Raw genomic sequence first — 20,813 nt, forward strand, 5'->3', positions numbered from 1 at the left:
TTACTGAAGACTCAGCTCAGAAGTCACCTCCTACAGGAAACCTTCCCAGAGCATCCTACTCCCTCGAGGCATCCATGCCTCCCTGGAGGCGTCCATAGCCAGCCCCCTTCTCCAGTATCTGCTGAACATAACATGGGTACAGTTGTGTGTTGTGTAGTCGGTTCTCAACCCTGGTTGTACTGGAAATTTAGAATACTGTTAAAATTATCCATGCCTAGATCTGACTTCCCAGAGAATCCAATTAAATTGATCCCAGCTAGAGCCCAGGTGGGGGCTTCCCAGGTGGCACTAGTGGTTAAAGAACCCACCTGCCAATACAGGAGACGTAAGAGACACGCGTTCCATCCCTGGGTCAGGAAGATTCTTTGGAGGGCATGGCAACCCACTGCAGTATTCTTGTCTGGAGATTCCCATGGACAGTAGAGCCTGGTGGGCTACAGTCCATCGGCTGTCCATTGGGTTGCAAAGAGCTGGACACAACTGAAGCTACTTGGCGCACAGAGGACAGGTATGAATATTTTTTAATGCTTGTGTTTGCCTGTGTCTGTCTCTCTCCACCCAACTATAACCCCCCTCCCCCCAGCAAGGGCTGTGTTTTATTCACTTCTGTGTGCCCAAATGCCAGTACCCTCTGTGCCCAGCGTCATTCAGACAACTCTGTGACAACTAAAAACTGCTGATTAAAATATTTGATGTCATGTGGAAATGGTTATGATAGTAAGTGGTGAGTGGGAAAAAAATTCAAACCATGTACAGATTATGAACCCAAGCTCACGTTTTAGAAATTTATATGCCCAAAGAGAATGAAATGGACAAGACTGAAAGGGGTAGGGCCCCAAAGTTTAGCTCTCCAGCTGGTAAACTTACAGGTACTATTCATTTATTTCCTCTTCACATGCTTCTACCAAGATGTCCTACTCTTATGATTAGAAGATAAAGTTATTTGAAACTTGGAGGAGAACCTAGAACAGAGAACCCCAGGATGGCAGCTCACCTTCCAAATCAGAGGCACGTCCTTATCCTGGCATGTGCATCAGCTCCTTGGGCTTGGAGGTTTTGTGCTAAGAAGAGGCCTCAAATGATCCCTGAAGTTGGACACCAGATAGTTCCCAGTGTGTCATTCAGGGAGACTCTTAGGCTGAAGTGAGTTAGCAGGGAGCCCAGGGTGCCAGACTCTGACCCACACAAGAGCATCCCACAGTCCAGGGAGGCCCCTGGAGAGGGACTGAGCTCTTTTTCTGGAGCTCCGATGGCCCCCTCTGCCTGAGGAGAGACACTGCCCAGGCTGATCAAAGTGCCAAGCAGTCATGGGGCTCGCATCACCCTGCCTTGCTTTGAGGACCCGATTGGCAGCTACAGAGACATTCCAACCCTTGGGTTCTGTCTCACTTTCCTCAAGTGCTGAAGAGAGTGAAAATGGACAAGCCTGGAATGGATGGGGCCCCAGCATCAGGGCCGGGATGAGGGGATGGCATCTGGACTTGCTGGGTCCCCACAACAGTAGTAAGTAGCCTTCTCTGCACACCTTCAGGCAGCGATACCGCGGCAGCCCTGTAAGGAAGGGTTACTGTATTAGCTTCACGTGACAAATAAAGAAACCAAGGCTCAGATGGTGACCTCACTGCTCATGTTCTAATTACAGAGCTAATAAGAGACCAGAGCAGGGTCAGCAGGTAGGATGTGCAATGAGGGGCTGGGAGGAAAGGCCGAGGCCCCCAGGGCTCCTGCTGGAGCCCTCCTCTCACCTGGTGGCCCGAAGCCAGTGGGCCTTTGGGGCCTGAGCTGGATGGGCAAGGGGATCCCCAGGCCTTGGGATGACAGATTGGGAAGTATCCTTCAGGTGCTTGAAATGCCAGTGCTCGTTGTGAAGAGCCCTCTGCTTTACGTCCCTTGACACAAGTGGGATCTGATAGCGGGACAGCTAGAGGAGGAAGAGGAAGAGAAGAGGAGGGAAATAAAAGGTAGCCCCATGCTCTGTTCCATATGGTACCTGCTTATGTGTGGCTTTTTTTTTTTTTTCTCTAAATTACACCTTATGAGAACCTATCTTTGAAAGCTCCCCCCCCCCCATGTAGTACTATAAAGTCTTTTATTGAATTTATTAGAATATTGCTTCTGTTTTACGTTCTGATTTTTTGGCCACGAGGCATGTGGCGTCTTAGTTCCTCAACCAAGGATTGAACCCGGTCTCCCTGTTTTGGAAGGTGAAGTCTGAACCACTGGATTGCCAGGGACATCCCATGTCTTTTTATATAATCCAGAAATGCATCCATTTCAAAGACTCTTTGCTCTGAAGGAAGTCTTCAAAAACCAGTGACTGCTCTTGTAAAATCAGGCCTTTTGCAGATGCTGTTCCCCCTGCATTCAGTGTACACTTTGCCTGACCGATACCTGCTTATTCTTCATTTCTAAGTATAAATGCCAGTTCTTAAAAAGAAGCCTTCTTTGCCCCTCCATATAAATTGAGTCTTTTATTTGTTCCCTGTACTCATATTTATAGAATTTATTTTATTTGAGCTTATCTACATGTGTCTTTATTTATCGTCTGCCTCACCTTGTGGGGACATAGCTCCCGGAGTGCAAGGCCTACTCAGGTCTGCACACACACAGCCTGGCACGTGAGTAGGTGCTTAAATATTTGTTGAACGAATGAATGGATGAAGGGTCATTGCTGGTGAAATATTCTCCTGGGCAGCATCAGAAGAAAGAAAAGAATGAGTTTGTTTGTGGCCAAAACTTCACGCTACTGGCTAAACTTTCAAAAAAAACAAATGCCAAATTTACCCAGGAAAAAAGGGAGGTGAAATTGTACCTCCATTATTACCAGTTGCCCTCAAAACACCCAGGACACCTACGCTGGCTTGTTTGAGTTTTGTAAGCCAGTTGGAGGCCAGGACCAAGTTTTAGTATCCTGTAGATAGGGCCTCACTCAGTGCTTGGCTTAACTGGCACAAAATCCACGTTGAATGAACGAATGGTCTTGGGGGTAGATCACCTCGTTTTGGCCACCAGGAAGCTCATAACTGCCTAATCAGCATCACCTAGGAACTTTTAAGAAATGAATTCTCAAGGCATTCCAGGCCTAACATCAGAAGCTCCAGGCCAGGGGCCCAGTAATCTGTATTTTAACAAGCCTCCCAAGGCGATTCTGATGCACTGAAGTTTTGAGATCCTCTGGCTTAAGGTCTTGGCCCATTTATTCTCCCTTGTACTACCCCATGGTATTATATTTTAAGTAGCTTTGTCTGTCTTTTATTGCAGTCTGCTTCCCAGTCTTTCTTGGAAGTTGATAGGGGTATATACATTGTAAACAGATAGCTACATCTAGTCCAATTTCCCCCGTCATCCTACAGAGAAGAAAAGGGAAGAACTTGCCCCAAGTTAAACTGCAAATTGGTGACAGAGGTAGGGCTAGAAGCCAGCTTCGCAACTTCTAGTCTCAGGCTTTCAACTGCCCCCCGACAAGATTCTAGGTTTCCCAAGGGCTGGACCCCGGTGTCTGCTATTTCAACTCAAATCACCACCACTGCTCTGGGTACAGGTTACCTGTGGTCACGCCCCTACCAGCTGGGCTTCCCCTGAGAGCTGGGGGTGCGCCCCTTCTCCGGCTGCACGCATGCACGTGTGCGTCCTGCCGGACACGAGGCCCCTAGCGAGAGCGCGCTGGGGGCTGCCCCGCCCCTTCCCTCGCTCCCTCCCTCGCGGGTAAACTCCGGGCATCCATCAGTCTGTTAATTGCACTAATTAGAGATCGCGGAGGTGTTAATTGGAAAACCCTGGTATTGTGCCTGTTTGGGGAAGAAAACGTCAATAAAAATTAATTGATGAGTTGGCAGGGCGGGCGGTGCGGGTTCGCGGCGAGGCATAGGGTGTCATGGCAATCGCTCAGATTAAGCGATTGTTAATTAAAAAGCTACGGTAATTAATACTCCGTACACCATATGGGCCCGCGGAAAAGGCACAAAAGGTTTCTGCGCGTGTGGGGCTCCCTGTTCCTTTTCCCTGCCCCCCCCCCCCCCAGAAAGCACCCTAACCCTTGGGTCCTCCCTTTGGCCCCAAGGTGGGTGGAACTCGTCACTTCCGGCCAGGGAGGGGACAGAGGCGGACCCGGCGCGTTCCAAGCCGGTCCGTGCTTCGAGCCCGCATCCTTCGAAGGGCCAGGAGCCTCAGGGGAGGTGGGAGAGCCCCCGGCGGCCCCGCAGACACCCCCAGAGCGGAAGAGGCGGTTGCGGCTTTGACCCTGCTTCCTTCCTTCCTTCCTTAACTGGCCAGAGGCTCTCAGGTGCCCTGGCGCCCCAGGGGAGCCCTGAGAGACCAGAAACCAGGACCTGCCCAAGGGTAGGACCAGCACCCCACGGAGAAATCCTGGCGCACAGGGGATGACTCCGCGCTGCCCCCAGCTTGCGGCAGGGGAGGGTTCAGGGAAGGCTGAGTTGGCCATGACCGAATCAATTTTAGGGAATCCTAGAAAGATCTTGTTCCCTCTCCTTACGTGTCCATTTGAAGAAAGAAAAAGCAACCAGTGACTGGCTCAAGGTCACCCAGGTGGCCCTTGAAACCAGATGGTCTCCTTCCCAGAGCGCTTCTCGGCTCCTGCAGGTGGTCAGTCAGCAGTTCTTTGCTGAGGACAGGGGTCCCCAGGGCTGGAGCTGGCTTGGCAGAGGGGGAAGTGTGTGGAAAGAGGCAGAGGGGTGGGAGTGAACGGAGGAGGGGGTTCTTGGAGGGGACCCCTCAGTACCACCGCAGGCAGCCCAGGTCTCCACGGGGAGTTTTGAGGCCTGCATTTCCCCTTGGGAAAGGGACAGCTGTGATTCAAGTGGACCCTCCATGTCTCTCGGCCGCCTCTAGAACTTGGTGGTTTCCTATCCACACACTGACTGGGGAGTTATACTCCTGAAGCTTCCAAGTCCTAAGAGACCTTCAGGACCACCTCACCACGCAGAGACAGGAAAACAGAGGCCCAGAGGAGGAAGGGAAAGGATTCACAGCTGCTTGTGGCTGAGCTCTGGTGCCTTGACACTCAGGCCCCTGTCTCCCCCAGCCAGAGTCCAGGTTCCCACGGACACTGGCTTTCTCCCCTGTCCTTATGGGAACCAGGCACTGATATCAAGGCCTGCCTCCAGCACCCCACCCCAGCCACCCCACCCCTACCTGGCTGGGCCCCAGGCACCCAGAACCTGCTCACCCACAGTGCAGGGAACACCCCAGTGTTGTTACATCACCCAGCGGAGAGACAGGCATGAGGCTGCCCTCTGCCCATGTGCTTCCCCTCGGGAGGGCAGGTGTCTCAGGGCAGAGGTGAGGGTGTGGAGATTTCCTGGGAGCACCCACCTGCAGGTTTGGGTGCGTGCTGGTGGGCGGGCAGGACCCTCGAAGGAGTTGAAGGCCCCGGGGAGCGGGCAGAGCAGAGCGCCACGTGGGAATTAATGCCATTCATACACCCTGCGGAAATGACTTTTCAAATGCATATAATCTCAAGCATGCAAATGAGAGGCTTGCTTCACCCTGTTTAATATGAATGATCGGCGCTTGAATAGCTATTATTACACGCCACATTGCAGCAATTATGTTGTTCACTGGGTGTCGCTCTATATCCTGCCCCCCCCCAATAAAAAAGAAAAGAAAAGGACACTTCTGTTTGCATCCTCCTTCCTTTTTTCTCCTTTCCTCCAAACTTGCTGTCTGATCAACTTTATGGTGTGTGTGGGAAGGGGGGCACTCTCTCTTACCCCAAGGAAGAAACTGCTGGATTCCCTCTCCTTTCTCCTGTGCACACACACACACACACACACACACACACAGCCCTGAGGCTCTGGTCTTTGTCCCCAGGGGCCCAGGAGTTCTCAGATCTCAGGGCAGCTAGACTTGGAATCAGGGCCAGGGTCAGGCCGAGGGAGAGCAGAGGGGCCCTGCTGTCTTCCCCTCCCCCTTGGGTAGCTGGGAGCCCAGGCCTGAGTGCAGGAAGGTGCTCTGTAGGCTGCTGGGGGGAACTGGAGCCCTGTGCTCTGGTGGGTGGAGGATGGTGTCCATGCCATCCATCATTTGGCAGCTGCCGGCCCCCAGGCTGACACAGCCATTAAGGCCTGAGACCGAGTGCTCCATCTCTTCCAAACCGTCACCCCCAACCTTGCCCTTGCCCCCGGCCCAGCTCCTCTCGGAACCCAGGATTGGGAGCCGCAGCTAGGGGGAGAGGGGTGGTTGTAAAAAGTCCTTGGGAACACGCAGAGAAAAAGGGACACTCCAGCAGCACGGGGTCACCCAGGAGGCCGCACAGATCATCACAAGAGCAAGTGTGACGTGGCACACGGGGACTCGTGGGCTCCCCGTGGGCCCTCAGCAGTGCTCTGTACCCCCAGCTCCCCCCACGCCCTCACTGTCCTTCCCATTCTGCCGACACTGGGGACAAAAACAGCAAGGGGCTCAGTAGGGTGACGGGAGAGAATTCTTCCAAGGTGAAAGAGAATTTGGGAGCTGCCTCCTTGGAGAAGAAAGTAAGGCAATGAGTCTCTTCCAGCCGTTGGCCTAGTAAGGCCCACTCGCACCCGTTTATTGGGTCAGGGACTCCATGTGTCTGTGGGGTCTGCAAAGGCCAAAAGGGAATCAAGAAGGGGAGGAAAGATCACCGACTGGCTTCCACCCCTTGATCGCTGTGTGATCTCGGCCAAGTCTTCGACTTCTCCGAGCCCAGGGCCTTCACCCTTACAAACAGAGAGAGGGCAGGTGAGGAAGGGACCGATCATCTGTTGGCCCTTAACTCTGCAGGTGATTTGTGTGTGCTGTTTTATTTACTCCTCACGGGACTCTGAGGCTGGGAGAAATTCCTTCTACAGACAAAGAAACTGAGAGAGATTTAGGGAGGTTAAGACTCCTGTCAGAGATCAGTAGTGGATACCACTGTGTCTTGTTGGCTGAAATCAGTGTTCCTCTCAAGGGACTGTGGCTTTGGCGATAGCTGGAGACCCCAGCCTTTGAGAACAGCTCTGCCTACTGAAGCCCCCCATCTGCTTCGGTCTGTGTAACAGGTATCTGAGCTAGTGCACCGTCCATGAGATGCAGAAGGAACCGCAGGCCCCCTCCTCGCTGGCCTTGACCATCCCTGTCATACCCTCTTGTCCTGAGCATGTTTTTGCCATTGCTTGAGAGGCAGTTTGGGGACGTGGGGGAAGAAGACACTGGATTCAGGCCTTGGCTCAGCCTTGGGTAAATCTCCTGACCCTCTGGACCCTCGGTTTCCCATCTATAAAATCAGGACGAAAGGAACGGTCTCCCACAATTCTTGTGAGAAGGGGTCTGGGTGCCTGCGGAGACAGTAAACACTGAGAATCAGCTTTGGGCCAGGCGCTGGGCTGAGGGCCTTAGAATGGAAGGTCAGGGATGTCGGACCACTGGCTGCCCCCCCTCCCGGAGCACAGCTCCAGGCCCAGCTGAGGGACTGGCATCCAGTAGTGGGTCCTGGGCAGACGGCGGCTGCCTGTGCTGCAGTGGGGAAAGGAGGCCCTGTCCTTGGGGAGCTCCGGATCTGGGGGGAAATAAACACAACCGCCATCACAAGTGTTGAGGGGAGGCAATATGGTGGCTCCCAGTGAATACCTCAGCTGCTTTTCAGTCCTTGCAGACCCCTGCCCGTCCTGGCTCTGCCTTACACACTAGCCTGGAGGGAGAGGCCTGAACTGGTTTGAGGGTGGGGCATCGCCCCCTCGAGGAAATATGGGGCAATGGGGGCACCTCAGCTACAGTCTGGAGCTGCCCTTGCCTGGGCCTGGGGGGAGGGTGACATTAGGAGGGTCTGCACCCCAACAGGGGTCCCAGGGTCAGCCTCCAGGAAGTTGAGAGGGAGAAGCCGCCCCAGGGCTCGGTGGGGTTGTGTTGTCTGGGGACGGGGGTGTTGGGGGGGCATCGCTTGCTGGCCCTGCCTGGCAGGCCTTCGTGCCTCAGCCCCTCCCCCACGTCTCTCCTCCCTCTCCAGGTCCCGCTAGAGCGACATGATGGTGGAATCCGCCTCGGAGACAATCAGGTCAGCTCCGTCTGGTCAGAACGGCGTGGGCAGCCTCTCTGGGCAGGCCGATGGCGGCGGTGGCGGCAGTAGCGGCGGCGGGGCTGCGGGCCCTGCCGCAGGGGGTGCGGGCAGGGACTCGGCCGTGGGCGCGGACAGCAACGGCGAGATGAGCCCCGCGGAGCTCCTGCACTTCCAGCAGCAACAGGTAGGAGCCGGCACGCCTCCCCAGCCACCTGGGAGGGATGCCGGACCCCTGCTCCTACATCCTGGCTCCCCCGGGGGCCTCCCCTCCCAGCCTAGCTGTCTTACTTTAACCTTCTTGAGAAGGTCCAACCAGCAGAGACAACCCCTCCTCCCTCTAGTGATCACTAAGGCCAGAGGAGAGCAGCCCTTCCAGAAAGGGTGGTGTGGCTGGGGGCCCTGAGATCTCCGGGCTTAGGCTCAGAAATGCCCACAAGGGCAGACAGATGGCTGGGCAGCAGGCTCGAGGTGGGTGCATCTTGGGCAGGCAGGCAGGCACCTGGGCTCTACTCCTGCACTCTGGCTAAGTTAACAAACAGGGTTGGGGGAGGGAGACCCCGCTCTGGGTGTCTCCTCTTTGGCCTGGGGGGCTCTGCACACGTTGGGAGCTTTACTTTGTTTGTATTGTAATGCATTCCCCACCTGCACCTCTGCCTGGGGCCCCTGATCCAAGCTGTGAGTCAACTCACAGGCACCGGGGGTCAGCACACCTGGGAGGAGTTCCCGAGCTGCAGGCAGAGGCAGGCCTCCATGTTTAGTGCCCGGACTGGAAACCTCTGTCTGTATCCTCCTCCCTCTTCCCCCTTCATCATTCCCACCCTAAACTGCAGAGTTCAGGAGTCCAAGACCAGCCTCTCTGAGGATCAGGAGGCCTTAGGGTGGGGAGCCTGGTTGGGTTATGACAGAGCAGGGGCCCCAGTTCCCAGCCCCACCCGGGAATAAGGGAAAATCATGCTTGACAAGTTCAGGAGAACCGGCCCAGCCAGGGCTGGCCTTGGGATGTGCCTTCTCTTATTTGACTTTGGTTCTCAAGTCACTGCTGGTGGTGCTACCCCTGGGGGCTGGTCCTGCACGTGCCTCCCTGCCTGTGCCCCTCCCTGCCCTGTGTGCACAGGTGTGTGCCCCTATCACTCTCTTGCTCTCCCCCAGGTTTGCCCTGAGGCTCCTTCTCCCACTTCATAGCCCCTAAGGGGCCCTTTCCCTCCACACTTGAAGCCAGAGGTCAGATTGGAAGCAGCACTGTCAGAAGGCCGAATCTAGAGCTGGTTAGCCAGGACTGACTCAGGGAATGAGCAAACCCAGGTTCCGTCTCCACCTCTCCTTCCCTGCAGTTCTTCTGGGCCAGTCCTGGGTTTCCCTGAGCCTTGGCCTCTTGGCACCTGAAGCACAGGGACTGTTAGGATCAGATGCAATTTGGGTGTGAAATCCTTCCCCCCAGTGACTGATCCATACGGGTGTGAACAGAATTGAGGACTTTTAAAAATCCCTTCCTCTTGCAAACAGTGGGAACTTGAGCAGAAAAGGCCTGTCTCCTTTCTCCAGGGAGATGGTCCTTGGGAGTTCGCTGGCATCTCCCAAGCTTGCCTAAGCAGGTTCCCTGGGGAAGAGACCCACAGAATCTGTACCATCTATGGGGGACAGAAGGTCAAAGGGCAGAACCCTACCCTTTATCAAAACAATAACAAAACACACCAGGCCAGAGATTTCCAAGGCCACCCATTTTGTGTGGGTGAAGACTTCTATCGCACCTCTAGGCAGACAGAGCTATGAAAATTTGTGAAAGTGGAGGGAAGGCTAGGGGGAAAGTTTCTTTTAAGAAATTATTTAAAGAGAATACTGAGCGCCAGTGAGCAGCAGGATACGCGGGGAGTGGTGTGGGGTGGGGAGAGACGGGACTGTCTGTACTGATCAGGTTTCTTGTTTCTGTTGCATTCAGGCTGGTGTTTTACCATCTATATTCCACGTTCCAGTTATCCCTGTTTGTTTTGGTGAATATCCCAAAGTCCTGGAAAATCCTATATCTGTTTCACAAATAAACTGGGGTGGAGATTTGGAGGCAGGCAGAGGGAGGGCTGGTTTATCCATTTGCACTCACTACGGGCGTAGTGCCTAGGGCCAAGGAAAATATTTGAGACTTAAAAAAGGTTTTCTTGGCTCCAAACTATGAAAAGAACCCTGCAAAATTAAAATTACAAAATTGTCAATTAAGAGGAAACAGTCTGTGGGCCATCCTTCTGCCTCCGATATATTAGTGAAGCTTTTGGGGGTGGGGCTTCAGGGTAACGATTTCTGGATACCCCCTCCCCCGCAACAAATGTCTCTGACTCTTTGTTGGGAGAGTGAATGGAGGAAGAGGGCTGGGCCCAGCAAGTGCCTGCTCCCTCTCAACCCCAATCAGGAAGTCCTTGGAGGACAAACAAAAACCATGCCTCTGTTTGATGCTTTGGTTCTTTAATCCCCTTACCTTCTCGGGGAAGTTTGTGTTGTTCTTATTCCCACATCACAGATAAGGGGGCAGCCAGAGGCAGCAGTGACTTGTCCAGGTGCCAGGGATGGTAGTTCTCGGTTCTCCTGGCTCCTGGTGTTTCCTCGTGCAGGGCTCAGCTCCTACCACACTTCGCAGTCCCTGAGGCAGCAAGGCCTGGTGCCTACTAGGTGCTAAATAAACCACTGTTGGTGAGTGAATGAGAGCTCTCCACTCTCAGGCTAAAAGCGCTCTTAAAACAAACCAACAAAAAGCAGCGCTGGCCGCCGGCTCTAAGTGGCCACTCCAGAGGTTGTGAGTGGGTCTGTGGGTGGCGCCCTGGTCCCTCCTCCTTGTGCCCCCGTGGCGCCTCTTCCTCTGTCCGTCTGTCCATCTGTCGGTTGGTCCCTGCCCCTCTGCTCTGGATAAACAAGCCCTGGAAATGCAGTCTTGGCCTTTGGGAGTAATGAGTTGACAAAGGAGAGAGAGAGATAAACAGGGCGAGTCAGAAGTCAGGCTGGTGACAGGACTTTAGGCTGAAACAAACAGTGCTGAAGAGGGCAGCCACGTCACTCTGGAACAAGAGGCGCCGGTTTCCATGCAACAGCAGGCCGAGAGCTTGTTTAAACAGAGGCGGCCAGGGGGTGGGGGTAGGGGGGCAGGGCTGGGCTGCCCGGCCCTGTCTGACTGGAGAGAGGGTCCCCGTCTGGTCTGGCTGCCCTGCCTCGGTCCAGCAGCCAAGGCCCCAGCTTCCTGCTCCCTCCTCCCAGCCCCTTTTTGGTGAGTGACAGAGCCACACTGCCTCCACTCTGTCCTTGGGGCTTTCACCTGGTCTCCAGTCTCCTGGCGAATCTCCCCTGAGGAGGAGGCAGGGGAGGACTGTGAGCCTTGGAGCGCGCATTCACTCAGCAAACATGCATGGAAGCTCATTCTGCACCCAGCACCCTGCTGGCCCGCTAGGGTTAGTGATCCTGTTAGAGATGCCTTGAACCCAACAGGCGTGCCAGCTGCCCATCAACCCCTGCCTTCCCTCATCAAGCCAAAGTCTTCCTTGGCCCATATTTCCCCTCTAGGGTGGCATTTTTTCTTTGAAGGTTGCCCTTGCATTTTCTCCTAATCTGACTTCACCTGTATGAACACGTTCCCATTGTGTAGGGCTTTCCCCGGGGTCTCCACAAATATCCTTTAAGCTCTCCGATGAGGGCACAGCCAGGGCTGGGAGAAGTGTGTGGCAGCTCTGGGGAAGTGAGGTGGAGGGCCTGTGGAGGTTTCGGGGGCCAGGCGGGATGCTCGCTGGACTTGGGGCCAGGGGGACTGGGCCAGGCAGGCAGCGGGGTTGGGGGGGGCGGGCAGCGGGCAGAGCGGCTGGGCTGAAAGGAGTCGGGGCCTCCAGAGCTGCCACTCCTATTGTCCTCTGGTTGCGGGGGTGACAGGTCAGCAAGGGTCACGGGAGGGTTGCCTAGCGTCTGGGAACTCCCACTGCAGTTGCTCTGGCAACCAGGCCAAATCCCACCCTGTTCACATCCTGTGAGGAGATTCAGAATGGTTGGGGGGCTCTGCACATTAATGGGCTTTTACCTCAGCCCCCTCCATAGAGACGGGGCTGGGCAGTGTCAGGGAGCTAGGGGAAGGAAGAATGGAAGAGATTTTCCTTTCCCTCTCCCATCTGGCTCTCGTGGCCCCAGTTCCTGGGGGGATGGGGTGGAAAAAGGGGAGTCTTCGGAGGTGAATTAGCACAGACACCTCACGTGTGCAGTCAGCAGTTGCCTTTCGTCTGCAGGTCTGGGGCCCATTTCTTCAAGTCTTCGCTCCCGCCCCAGATCCCGTTCTTTCATCTCCGGTCCCACACCCTCCAGACTCCCCTTCTCTTTCTGTAGAATGAGTCCTTTCCCAGGAGGTGCTGGGGGCCCCCCCCGAAGGGAGAGTCAGGGCCCACACTCCTCAGAGGGGAGACTTAGAAAGTTCACGCGAGGGAGGTCCCAGACTTGGGGACAGCTGCAGGGAGTGTTAGAAACTCCCTGCGTCCCTCCTGCCTGGGAACAGGGGCCAAGTGGGAGGTGGGGCCAGGTAGTAAGGTGACGGGCAGGGTCCTGAGAGGGCCAAACTCCCCTTCTCATACCCCTCCTGGGTAACTAAGCCAAAGGCCCCCCTGTTTTGCATGTCTGCCTCCTGGTCCGACAGGAAAGGAAGTTTCCCTAAGAGGGGAGAGAAAGGTAGAGGAGGGGTGTCCCCAGGCCCCTGCTTCCTTGGGACTAGGAAGGAGACTGCCCACTGTACCCTCAGGCTTCCCTTCTGCTGTGGAATTCTGAGACCCCCTCCTCCCACCCTCCCACCCCACCTCTTTCATCTCCCTTTTATACCAGAGTTCTTGTCCTTACTGATAAGGAGTTTGGGGAGAATTGAGGGGGAAGAAGGTGAGTGTTTCCTCTTCTAAGGGTGAAGGACTGAAGCCAGGTGGGCACATCCCAGGACCCCCTCTCAGTGGGTCAGCTAGGTGTTCTCCTGAGGGAGCCCCAGTGGGAGTCGGTGGGGAGGGAACCGTATGCCCCGCACAGCCCCCACTCCAAACCTCACTCTTAGGGCCCCTGCAGGGTGGCTAGCATGAGGGCAGTGGCTGGGTTCACAGTGGCCCTGAACCCAGACCTGGGAGCAGACCCACTTCCAGAGAACTCCAGTTACTGGGACATGTCTAGGAGGGGAAGCGCCACCACCCCGCAACCCTCAGCCCACAGTGCTTCAGTTCCTTCCGGACGCCACTGTTGGACCTTCCTGGGGAGCTGGTTTTGGCCCCGAGAGGCTGCACCCATGCCTCTGGGGCAAGAATGGAGGGGAGGGCCAGCCTCTAGGGAGGACCTTGCCCTTCTGGGCCGTGGTGGGTTCTTGTGTTAATCATCTTCCTTGGAGGGGTCGCATTCTCAACACACTTGTTGGGGAAGGGGTCCTGAAACTGGGCTGTGTGTCTCCCACCTACGTGGGCCTGCCTGTATCTGCGTTGCTGGTTTTCATTTTAATGGTTCTAATTTGAGAATGTGCCGATGTCATTTTTACGAGGTTGGTGTAAAAAAAATTTACAGCCTTACCCAAAAAGCTTTTTTTTTTTTTTTCCAAGGGAAAAAGGTGTAGAATCACTTCGGGGGTTTTATGGTCTCCTCTCCCCGATCCTCCATGCCCCTCCTTCTCTGCGTAATTTCATTTTTATGTCTCTTTGCTGGAGGACAAAGCCTGGCTGGTGGAGAGCCTGGATCTCCCCAGGTCAGCACCCTTGGTGGTTGGGACCCCTGACTGCTGACCCTTCTCCCTGTCCTCTTTCCCTCCACACTCTGGTCCCAGAGGACTTGTATTTCAAGGAGTAGACAGAGGTTTCCTGTACCAGTCAACAAGTACTTATTAGGTACCTACTGTTTACTAGCAGTGGGTTAGGTATCTGCTCTCAAAGATTACAGCCGTTCTTGCTTAAAATTCTCCAGCAATTTTTCCTCGAATATAGAATGCAATAAAAAACCAGCATCCCTGTGATCTGGCTGCCACTCATTCCTGAGACTTCCTTGGAAGCTTGGCCACACTGGCCTTTTTGGTTCATAACGCTCCAGCCTTACACCTGCTTCTGGACTCTTGTACCAGCTCCTTCCAGTCGTATATCCGTCCCCTGAAAGAGTAGCCCCCTCATCCTCAGTGTGTCCTCGGAGGGGTCCTCCCTGGCCGTACAACCTAAGTAACCATCCCACCGTCCTGCACAACATGGCCACTATCTCACAGCTCGCTTCATTGTGTTACAGCGTCTGTCTCATTTTATTAGGATGTGAGCCCAGTTAAAGCAAACACACCGTGTCCCCAGTGTCTAGGACAGTGTGGGTGTCCTGCGGGACTTCATAAATACCCCCTGAATTATGGATAAAGGAATCAAAAGTCATGTTCCAGGGGGACAGGTGATCAGGTGATAGGCCTTTCTGGGAGGGCTTTTCAGGTTTGGGGTGGGCTGGCCCCCTAAACACCCTTCTAGGGCCCTTTCCTCTAAATCTAGCCAGCTCTCAGTTGAAACTATCCAGACAGTTGAGATCCCAATTTTGCCAAAATTAGCTAGATGCAAACAAAAGTTTCAGTTTTGTTTATTTTGGCTGCCCTTCACCACCATTGGAATTAAACCAGAGTTTTAATTCCCGGGGGTCCTCCATCCTGCCTGCCCACCTCCTGGCGCACTTCCCCTGTTCAGAGCCCATGTCAGGCCCAGGGGATTCAGGTTCTGCTTCAGCTGCTGTGTGACTCTGGGCACTTCACTGCCTGTCTCTGAATTTCCATTTCCTTATCGATAAAGTGAACTACATCAGTGTTTTGCAGATATTTTTGCTGGAATCTGTTGTAAGAAATACCTTTTGTTTGGAGCAGCAGCGCAGTTTTATGAAACAATGCTTATGCTTATGTATTAACTCTGATATTTTCATGTGTGTGTGTATTTTTTCCTTGTTTTTGACCTTCTCAATTGATATTCTATGACCCACCATTAGATCATGGCCAGGCCAGCACTTTGGAAAACACCAGACTAGATAACCCTCTAACCCTCCAGCTCACCAGTTCTGTGATCTGTGTGATTCTGCTCTGTTCTCAAAGTTCAGTCCTTCAAGCTTGTCTTCCTGAGCACCACGTCCTCACACACACATGGACACGCACACGCACACAGCAAGCCTGGGACCCCAACGCAGACCTGGAATCCTCTAGCTTGGAGAAAGAACTGGTAAACATCCCTGCACCTGACCTCTGCACAGAGGTCACTGGTCCTTCCCTGAATTCTCCCAGACAGAAATGAGGGTGTGGTCTCATCCCGTAGATGAGAGACCCTTCTGCCCCAGGACTTGTTTTTCTTTTCCTAGTAGCTCCCTGTTGCCCTCCAAGCACTAGCTTCATTCCCCTCCATCCTCATGGCCCTCCCTGGGTGCCATCCGTTATAAACCATTTGTTCCTAATTGTGGAGATCCTGCTAATGACTTCTGAATGGGCAGTAGGGGGAGGAGAGTTCGGCTTCATTAGCGAGACTGAGTTCTTAGGCTTGAGGGGGGAGTGGGGTGGGTGTAGATGGAAGAGGAGTTGGTTCACAAGTCCTTCTGGTGGCAGTGGGCAAATGATCAGGAGCTGCCTGGGAAGGTAAAAGATTAATAATCACCATCACAGGAGTTAACGTCCATCCAGGACCTGCTGGGGTCGCACTGTGCTGAGTACTGCACGCACACTGTCTCATGTATTCTTCACAACAAACCTCTGAGCTGACTACAGGGTTATTCCCATTTTACAGAGGAAGAAACTGAGGCTCAGAGCAGGACTTAGCCAAGGTCGTTCAGTAGATGGTAGAGCCAGGATTTAGATCCAGATCCCTTTGACCAGGGTTCAGGCACTGAAAGAACCAGTGCTGCCTGCTTGAGAGGAAAACTAGACCTTAATTCCCAAACCACAGAGCTGAGCATTTGGTTTTCAGTCTGAGGGGTGGAGGGAGACGGAAAATAAGCTTGAAAAGGCCAAATGGTTCCCAATTTCCTATTGCTCCCTGAACCCTCCATGCCTTCTCCCTGGTGGGATTTTTTTTTTTTTGGCTGTACCACGTGGCTTGTGAGATCTTAGTTCCCAGCCCCAGAATCAAACCCTTGCTCCCCTGCAGTGGAAACACAGAGTCTTAACCATTGGACCTCCAGGGAATTTCCGACCCTGATGGGATCCTAAATGCCTCTTTCCACCAAAAGATGTATCTGGGTATCTCTGGCCTGCAGGGAGGGGAAACTGAGCCCACTTTCCTCCTGGGGAGATTGTTTTTTTGGTCTTTCCCCGCTTTCATCCAGCTGTACCTCCCCTTCACATCTAGACAGCTGCAAGCTCCCAAGACTTCGGGGAAGGCACATTTGTAGGCCTCACCAGACTGTGCATGAGATCACGATGATCTCTCCATGGGGTTGAGGGGGGCTGGGCAGTTGGAGGTGTCTGAACTCCACTTCCTAGCTATGGGACCCTGGGCCTCAATTTCCTTGTCTGTCAAATGAAGCCAGTGACACCTGCCCTGTCTAGCTCAAGGTTGGGAAGCTTCACCCAAATGTAGAAGTGCTTTGAAAACTGCCAGGCCCTGTTCACATGCTGGCTCCTGAGCTCTGTGTCATTCTGGGCCTGCCTTCCCTGTTCAGCCTAGACTCAAGTGCATTTCCCAAGGGTGTCTGCCAGGTGCTGGTGACCGGGGCAGGAACCCACAGATCCATTTAACAATGTCTCTGTTTTCAAGGAGGCCAGGACCTGGTCGTCATCAGCAGAGAAGGTGGGGCTGCATTTGTCAAGGTTGGCGGGGGGGTGTCATTTCCCACGTGTCTCAGAGGTGGGCAGTCTGCAGTGATGTATCAGGCCCTAGCTGAGGCGGGCAGGGTAGACTTACGCCTGTAGTGCCAGGGTGGTGACTGTGAGTCGGACGGGGCTTTAGGAAGTCTCAGACCTACCTGATCCCATGGATGACCACCCTGGGGGAGGACTTCCTGGGCCAAAGGGCCTCTCCTGGCCCGCCCTTCTCCTCCTGGAGCACCACCCCTGGCTAGGGGTCCAGATGGGGGTGAGGATGAAGCAGTATCACAGTGCACTAAGCATAAGTGACCAGGACATCTGGGGAGGGGAGCTTGGGCCTCCAACCCCTGTCCACCCATCATCACCCACTCCTGGGCAGCTATAGGTGGAACCAGGTCCCTCACTGGGTCGGGTGTTGGGGCTGGGCTGTAAACAAAGTCCATGAAATGAGCATGTGCTGCCCACTGTGGCCTCCCCCATCTCCTCTGTCACCCCTCAATCTTCTCCAAGCCAGTAACGAGGCAAGGGGCCGTGAAAGTGAACGAGTGAGTAAAGGAGGAATCAATGAAGTGCCCGGAGGAACAAACCCCGGAGGCTCTCCAGCCTCTCTGCCTGCTTACCCCCAACACAGCTTGATTTTCTGTCCTGGAAGTGGTTTCAAGGTCCCCAGACTTGCTGTCCATTTCTGTTGCCCATTGGGTGGGGGTCGCTATGCTTTCTCCCTTCACCCTCCTGCTGAGTCCTGGTGAGCCTGCCCTTCCAGACTCCAGTCAGCGCTGCCACCACCCCTGGGCTCTGGCGCCCATCGCCGCTCTGGGACAGTCCATGTTCTGTTTCTCTTGTTTCCCCAGCACCTAGCACAGTCCGGGGCACACTGGAAACCAGAAGAAGGAGTGTGGGGAAAGCTGGGAGGTCAGAGGAGGTGACGCTCTGGCCAGGCCTAGAATCTCACCAGGCCTAACGGGAGGAAAGCTCAGAGTGGTAGGAGTAGGGGAAGTGGAGATGGGGCGGGGGGCGGAGCGGTGCGGTGATGAGGGCCTGCCTCAGGGAGTTCTCACAGGAATGAGATTGTAAGGCCCTGTCATTTTTTTCCCTGTAAGTCTTGTAATTTCATGCTCCAGGGGCCCACAAAGTAGGAGAGTGGGGAGTGAATTCAACCCCCCCAGGCCACTCCCCCCCCACCAGGAGACTGATCAGCGTGCCCCCCACAACTTCCCCTGGAAATCCTTCCCATGAGGCTCCTCTGTTCCTACTAGAGATCTGGGGTGCATCCTCCCCCCACCCTGACCAGCGTCTCCTCTGGGTCACCTGGGCTGCCAGCTCCTGACCCCTGACCTTCCTACCCCATATCTACCTTTGGAGGACATAGAGCATCTGTCTAGCTTGTGTCACTAGACCTGGGGGGTGGTCCCTAGAAATGAGGCACATAGAAGCAGAGACCCTTCCTGATGACAACTCGGCCACCTCCTTTCCTCTCCCCACCCCACATCTCCTCCCACAGCCTCTCAGAGCCCTTGACTCAGGTCAGATTTCTACTTTCTGATGTGTGTCTTGAAGAGAAGCACCCCTGGGCCACTTCTCCAGGCTGAGGTCTGCAGAAAGAAGGGCATGGGGGAGGTCTAGGATCTGAAGCGCTGCTGAGGGCCATGCTAATCTGGATTCCAGTTCTTCCCAGGGACACGTTCCCATAAACACCAGGGTGTGTTTAGATGCTGTCCTAAGGTGAACTAGATTTAAGCCTCCGGGAGGCTCAGCTGTTCAATGAAAGGGCTGCGAAGGGGGTGTGCCTTTACGCTTGGTACACAGTGGGCTCCCTGAGTGTTTGCAGTGGGGGCCGGGGGAGGTATGCATGCATCCATACCCTCTCTTTCAGAGCCGCCTTGGTGGGGCTCAGCTTGCAGTGGGCATGGGAGTGGAAGTCCACATGAGGGTAGACAAGGGTTTGTGTGGGCATATGTGCGAGGGGGCCACAGGTGGATTCATTTAGTAGGTGTGCTGGGGAGAGGCTGGAGGAGGTGACAAAGAGGAAGGTGGAGAGATTCAGAAGGGAAAGGAGCAGATCCTGAGAATGCCAGCTGTGTGCCAAGCACTGGTCCTTTAACACCCCCATCCCCCACGTGTTTCGGAGCTGGGTGGTGGCCCAGGTTTGCAGAGCAGGAGGTCTCGATGCAAGGAGAGGGGATAACTTGCCCATGATCACCCCACGGGGGTGGTGGGGGCGGTGGCACAGCTGGACTTCACACTCAGGTCTGCCTGATGCCAGAGCCTGGACACGACCACTCCAGGCCCTGAGGAGGTCTTCGAGGAACCTGGGGACAGACAGACTTTTTGCTTCTGGAATGTGGATTCAAAACTAGTCCTGTACCCCCAGCCTCTGTACCCCCTACTGACCTGGAGTGGGAGGGGGTGTGGGTGAGGGGCAGGGATGGAGGGCTTGGCAGACCTTGCAGAGAACTTCCTGAGCCCTCCCTTCCTACCAGACCTCTCCTGCTCAACTTCCCACTCACTGCCCATCTGCCCACCTCCCTTACCCACTGACTAGCCAGAGATGCTCCTCCTGCAAACTGTGCGCTTCCCATTCCCATGATCCCATGATCCCACCACCTCAGAGTCCAGTCTGAGCCACCTTGGCCTCACTGATAGTTCACACTCCCTTCAGGATTTAGTTCAATTCCCCAAGTGCCATGATGTCCTGGGCCCAGACCGCCCTGGACTCGTAAAGCCATGCAGTGCTCAGACCCTCATCCACCCAACTGTGTGCTCTGACTTCAAGTGGGTGATATTCCCGTGAGCCCTCAGACTGACCACCTAGTAAGACAGATGGCTTGGGAGCCAGGCTTCTTGGCCTCAAATCCTAGCTCTGATGCTTCTGAGTTATGTGACCTTGGGCATTTTACTTAACTTCCTGGAGACTCAGTTTTCTTATCTGTAAAATGGGTCTGATAATCCCTACCTCACACCTTCCCAGGAGAGGATCAAATGAGATTGTCCCTGTAAAGTGCCTGACATGTTTGTAGTAGATGCTCGACAAATAATCTCTGTTAATGTTAATACTTTCTCCTGGATCATTGTTTGACCACCCACCCTTCCGTTTGCTCCCCCATTGACACGTGTGTTATGTGCTCGGTCATGTCCAACTCTTTGGGACCCCATGGACTGCCCTCCAGGCCCTTCTGTCCATGGAATTTTCCGGCAATACTGGAAAATACTAGAGTGGGTTACCATTTCCTACTCCAGGGGGTCTTCACAACCCAGGGATTGAATCCACGTTCCCTGCATTGGCAGGCGGATTCTGTACCACTGCCCTCATTGAGTCCCAACAGTTCCAGAGTGAGTCCCTACAGGCTCTGATCCTCAAAGCCTGGTAGCTTCTCTCAGTGACTCCTAGCTTTCTCCACAAGCCCAGGTGGACCCCGTGACCCTCTTGTTGTAGGCACGTGTTCTGGGAAACAAACTCACTCAGGACAATGCAGATAGTGGAGTGCAGTTTATTACACCGGCAGGCCCAAGGCAGAGTCTCCTCTTAGCCAAGGACCCCGACCAGCATTTGTGAAAATCTTTTATATCCCATGTGCATGTGTCTGAACCCACCACTCCAAATTCCTTGAGACTTACATAAACCAAGGAAAATACAATCCCCAAAACCCCATCATTCACATGCTATGTGCTCATGTGCTCAAACAAACAATTAGCCAATAATCAATAAACCTGAGGTTACACTCCGATAGATACAGAAAAATTTATGGCCTGTCTGGAGGAAGGGGTGATCTAGTGTATGGTTTCTCTTAGGCGATGAGTAACCTAGATACGCTCTTCAAGGTTCCCCTGTCTGGAGGGGATCTTATCCTTCTGTTGTTGTTTTCATAGGCACTAAACAAAGAGTTCAGAGTCCATTGGAAAGGTGGCCGAGCATGATCAGCATGAACAGGCCTAAGATGGAGTCAGGCCCTATGAATTCCTTCTTCACTTTCATTCCCACGACCTTCCACGTGAACCTGACCTCCTCCCCTTCATTCTCTCCAAATGTCC

The 20,813-nt window shown here is 54.2% G+C and overlaps 1 protein-coding gene across 5 annotated transcripts in view; it reads left to right on the top strand.

The window, feature by feature from the left end:
• FOXP4 (forkhead box P4) overlaps positions 1-20,813 on the top strand; it is a 51,518-nt gene that overhangs the window by 9,690 nt on the left and 21,015 nt on the right. For 4 of the 5 annotated variants that reach the window (XM_027959210.3, XM_027959212.3, XM_027959211.3 and 1 more), the window contains exon 2: positions 7,967-8,201. In XM_027959210.3, the coding sequence (XP_027815011.1) occupies positions 7,983-8,201 (219 nt within the window). In that variant the 5' untranslated portion in view covers positions 7,967-7,982. Of the gene's footprint in view, positions 1-6,841; positions 7,023-7,966; positions 8,202-20,813 lie in introns of those variants that run through there. The other variant, XM_060403625.1, reaches the window with a different exon arrangement.

This window comes from Ovis aries, chromosome 20 (genome assembly GCF_016772045.2).
Source record: "Ovis aries strain OAR_USU_Benz2616 breed Rambouillet chromosome 20, ARS-UI_Ramb_v3.0, whole genome shotgun sequence".
NCBI classification, from domain to species: Eukaryota; Metazoa; Chordata; class Mammalia; order Artiodactyla; family Bovidae; genus Ovis; species Ovis aries.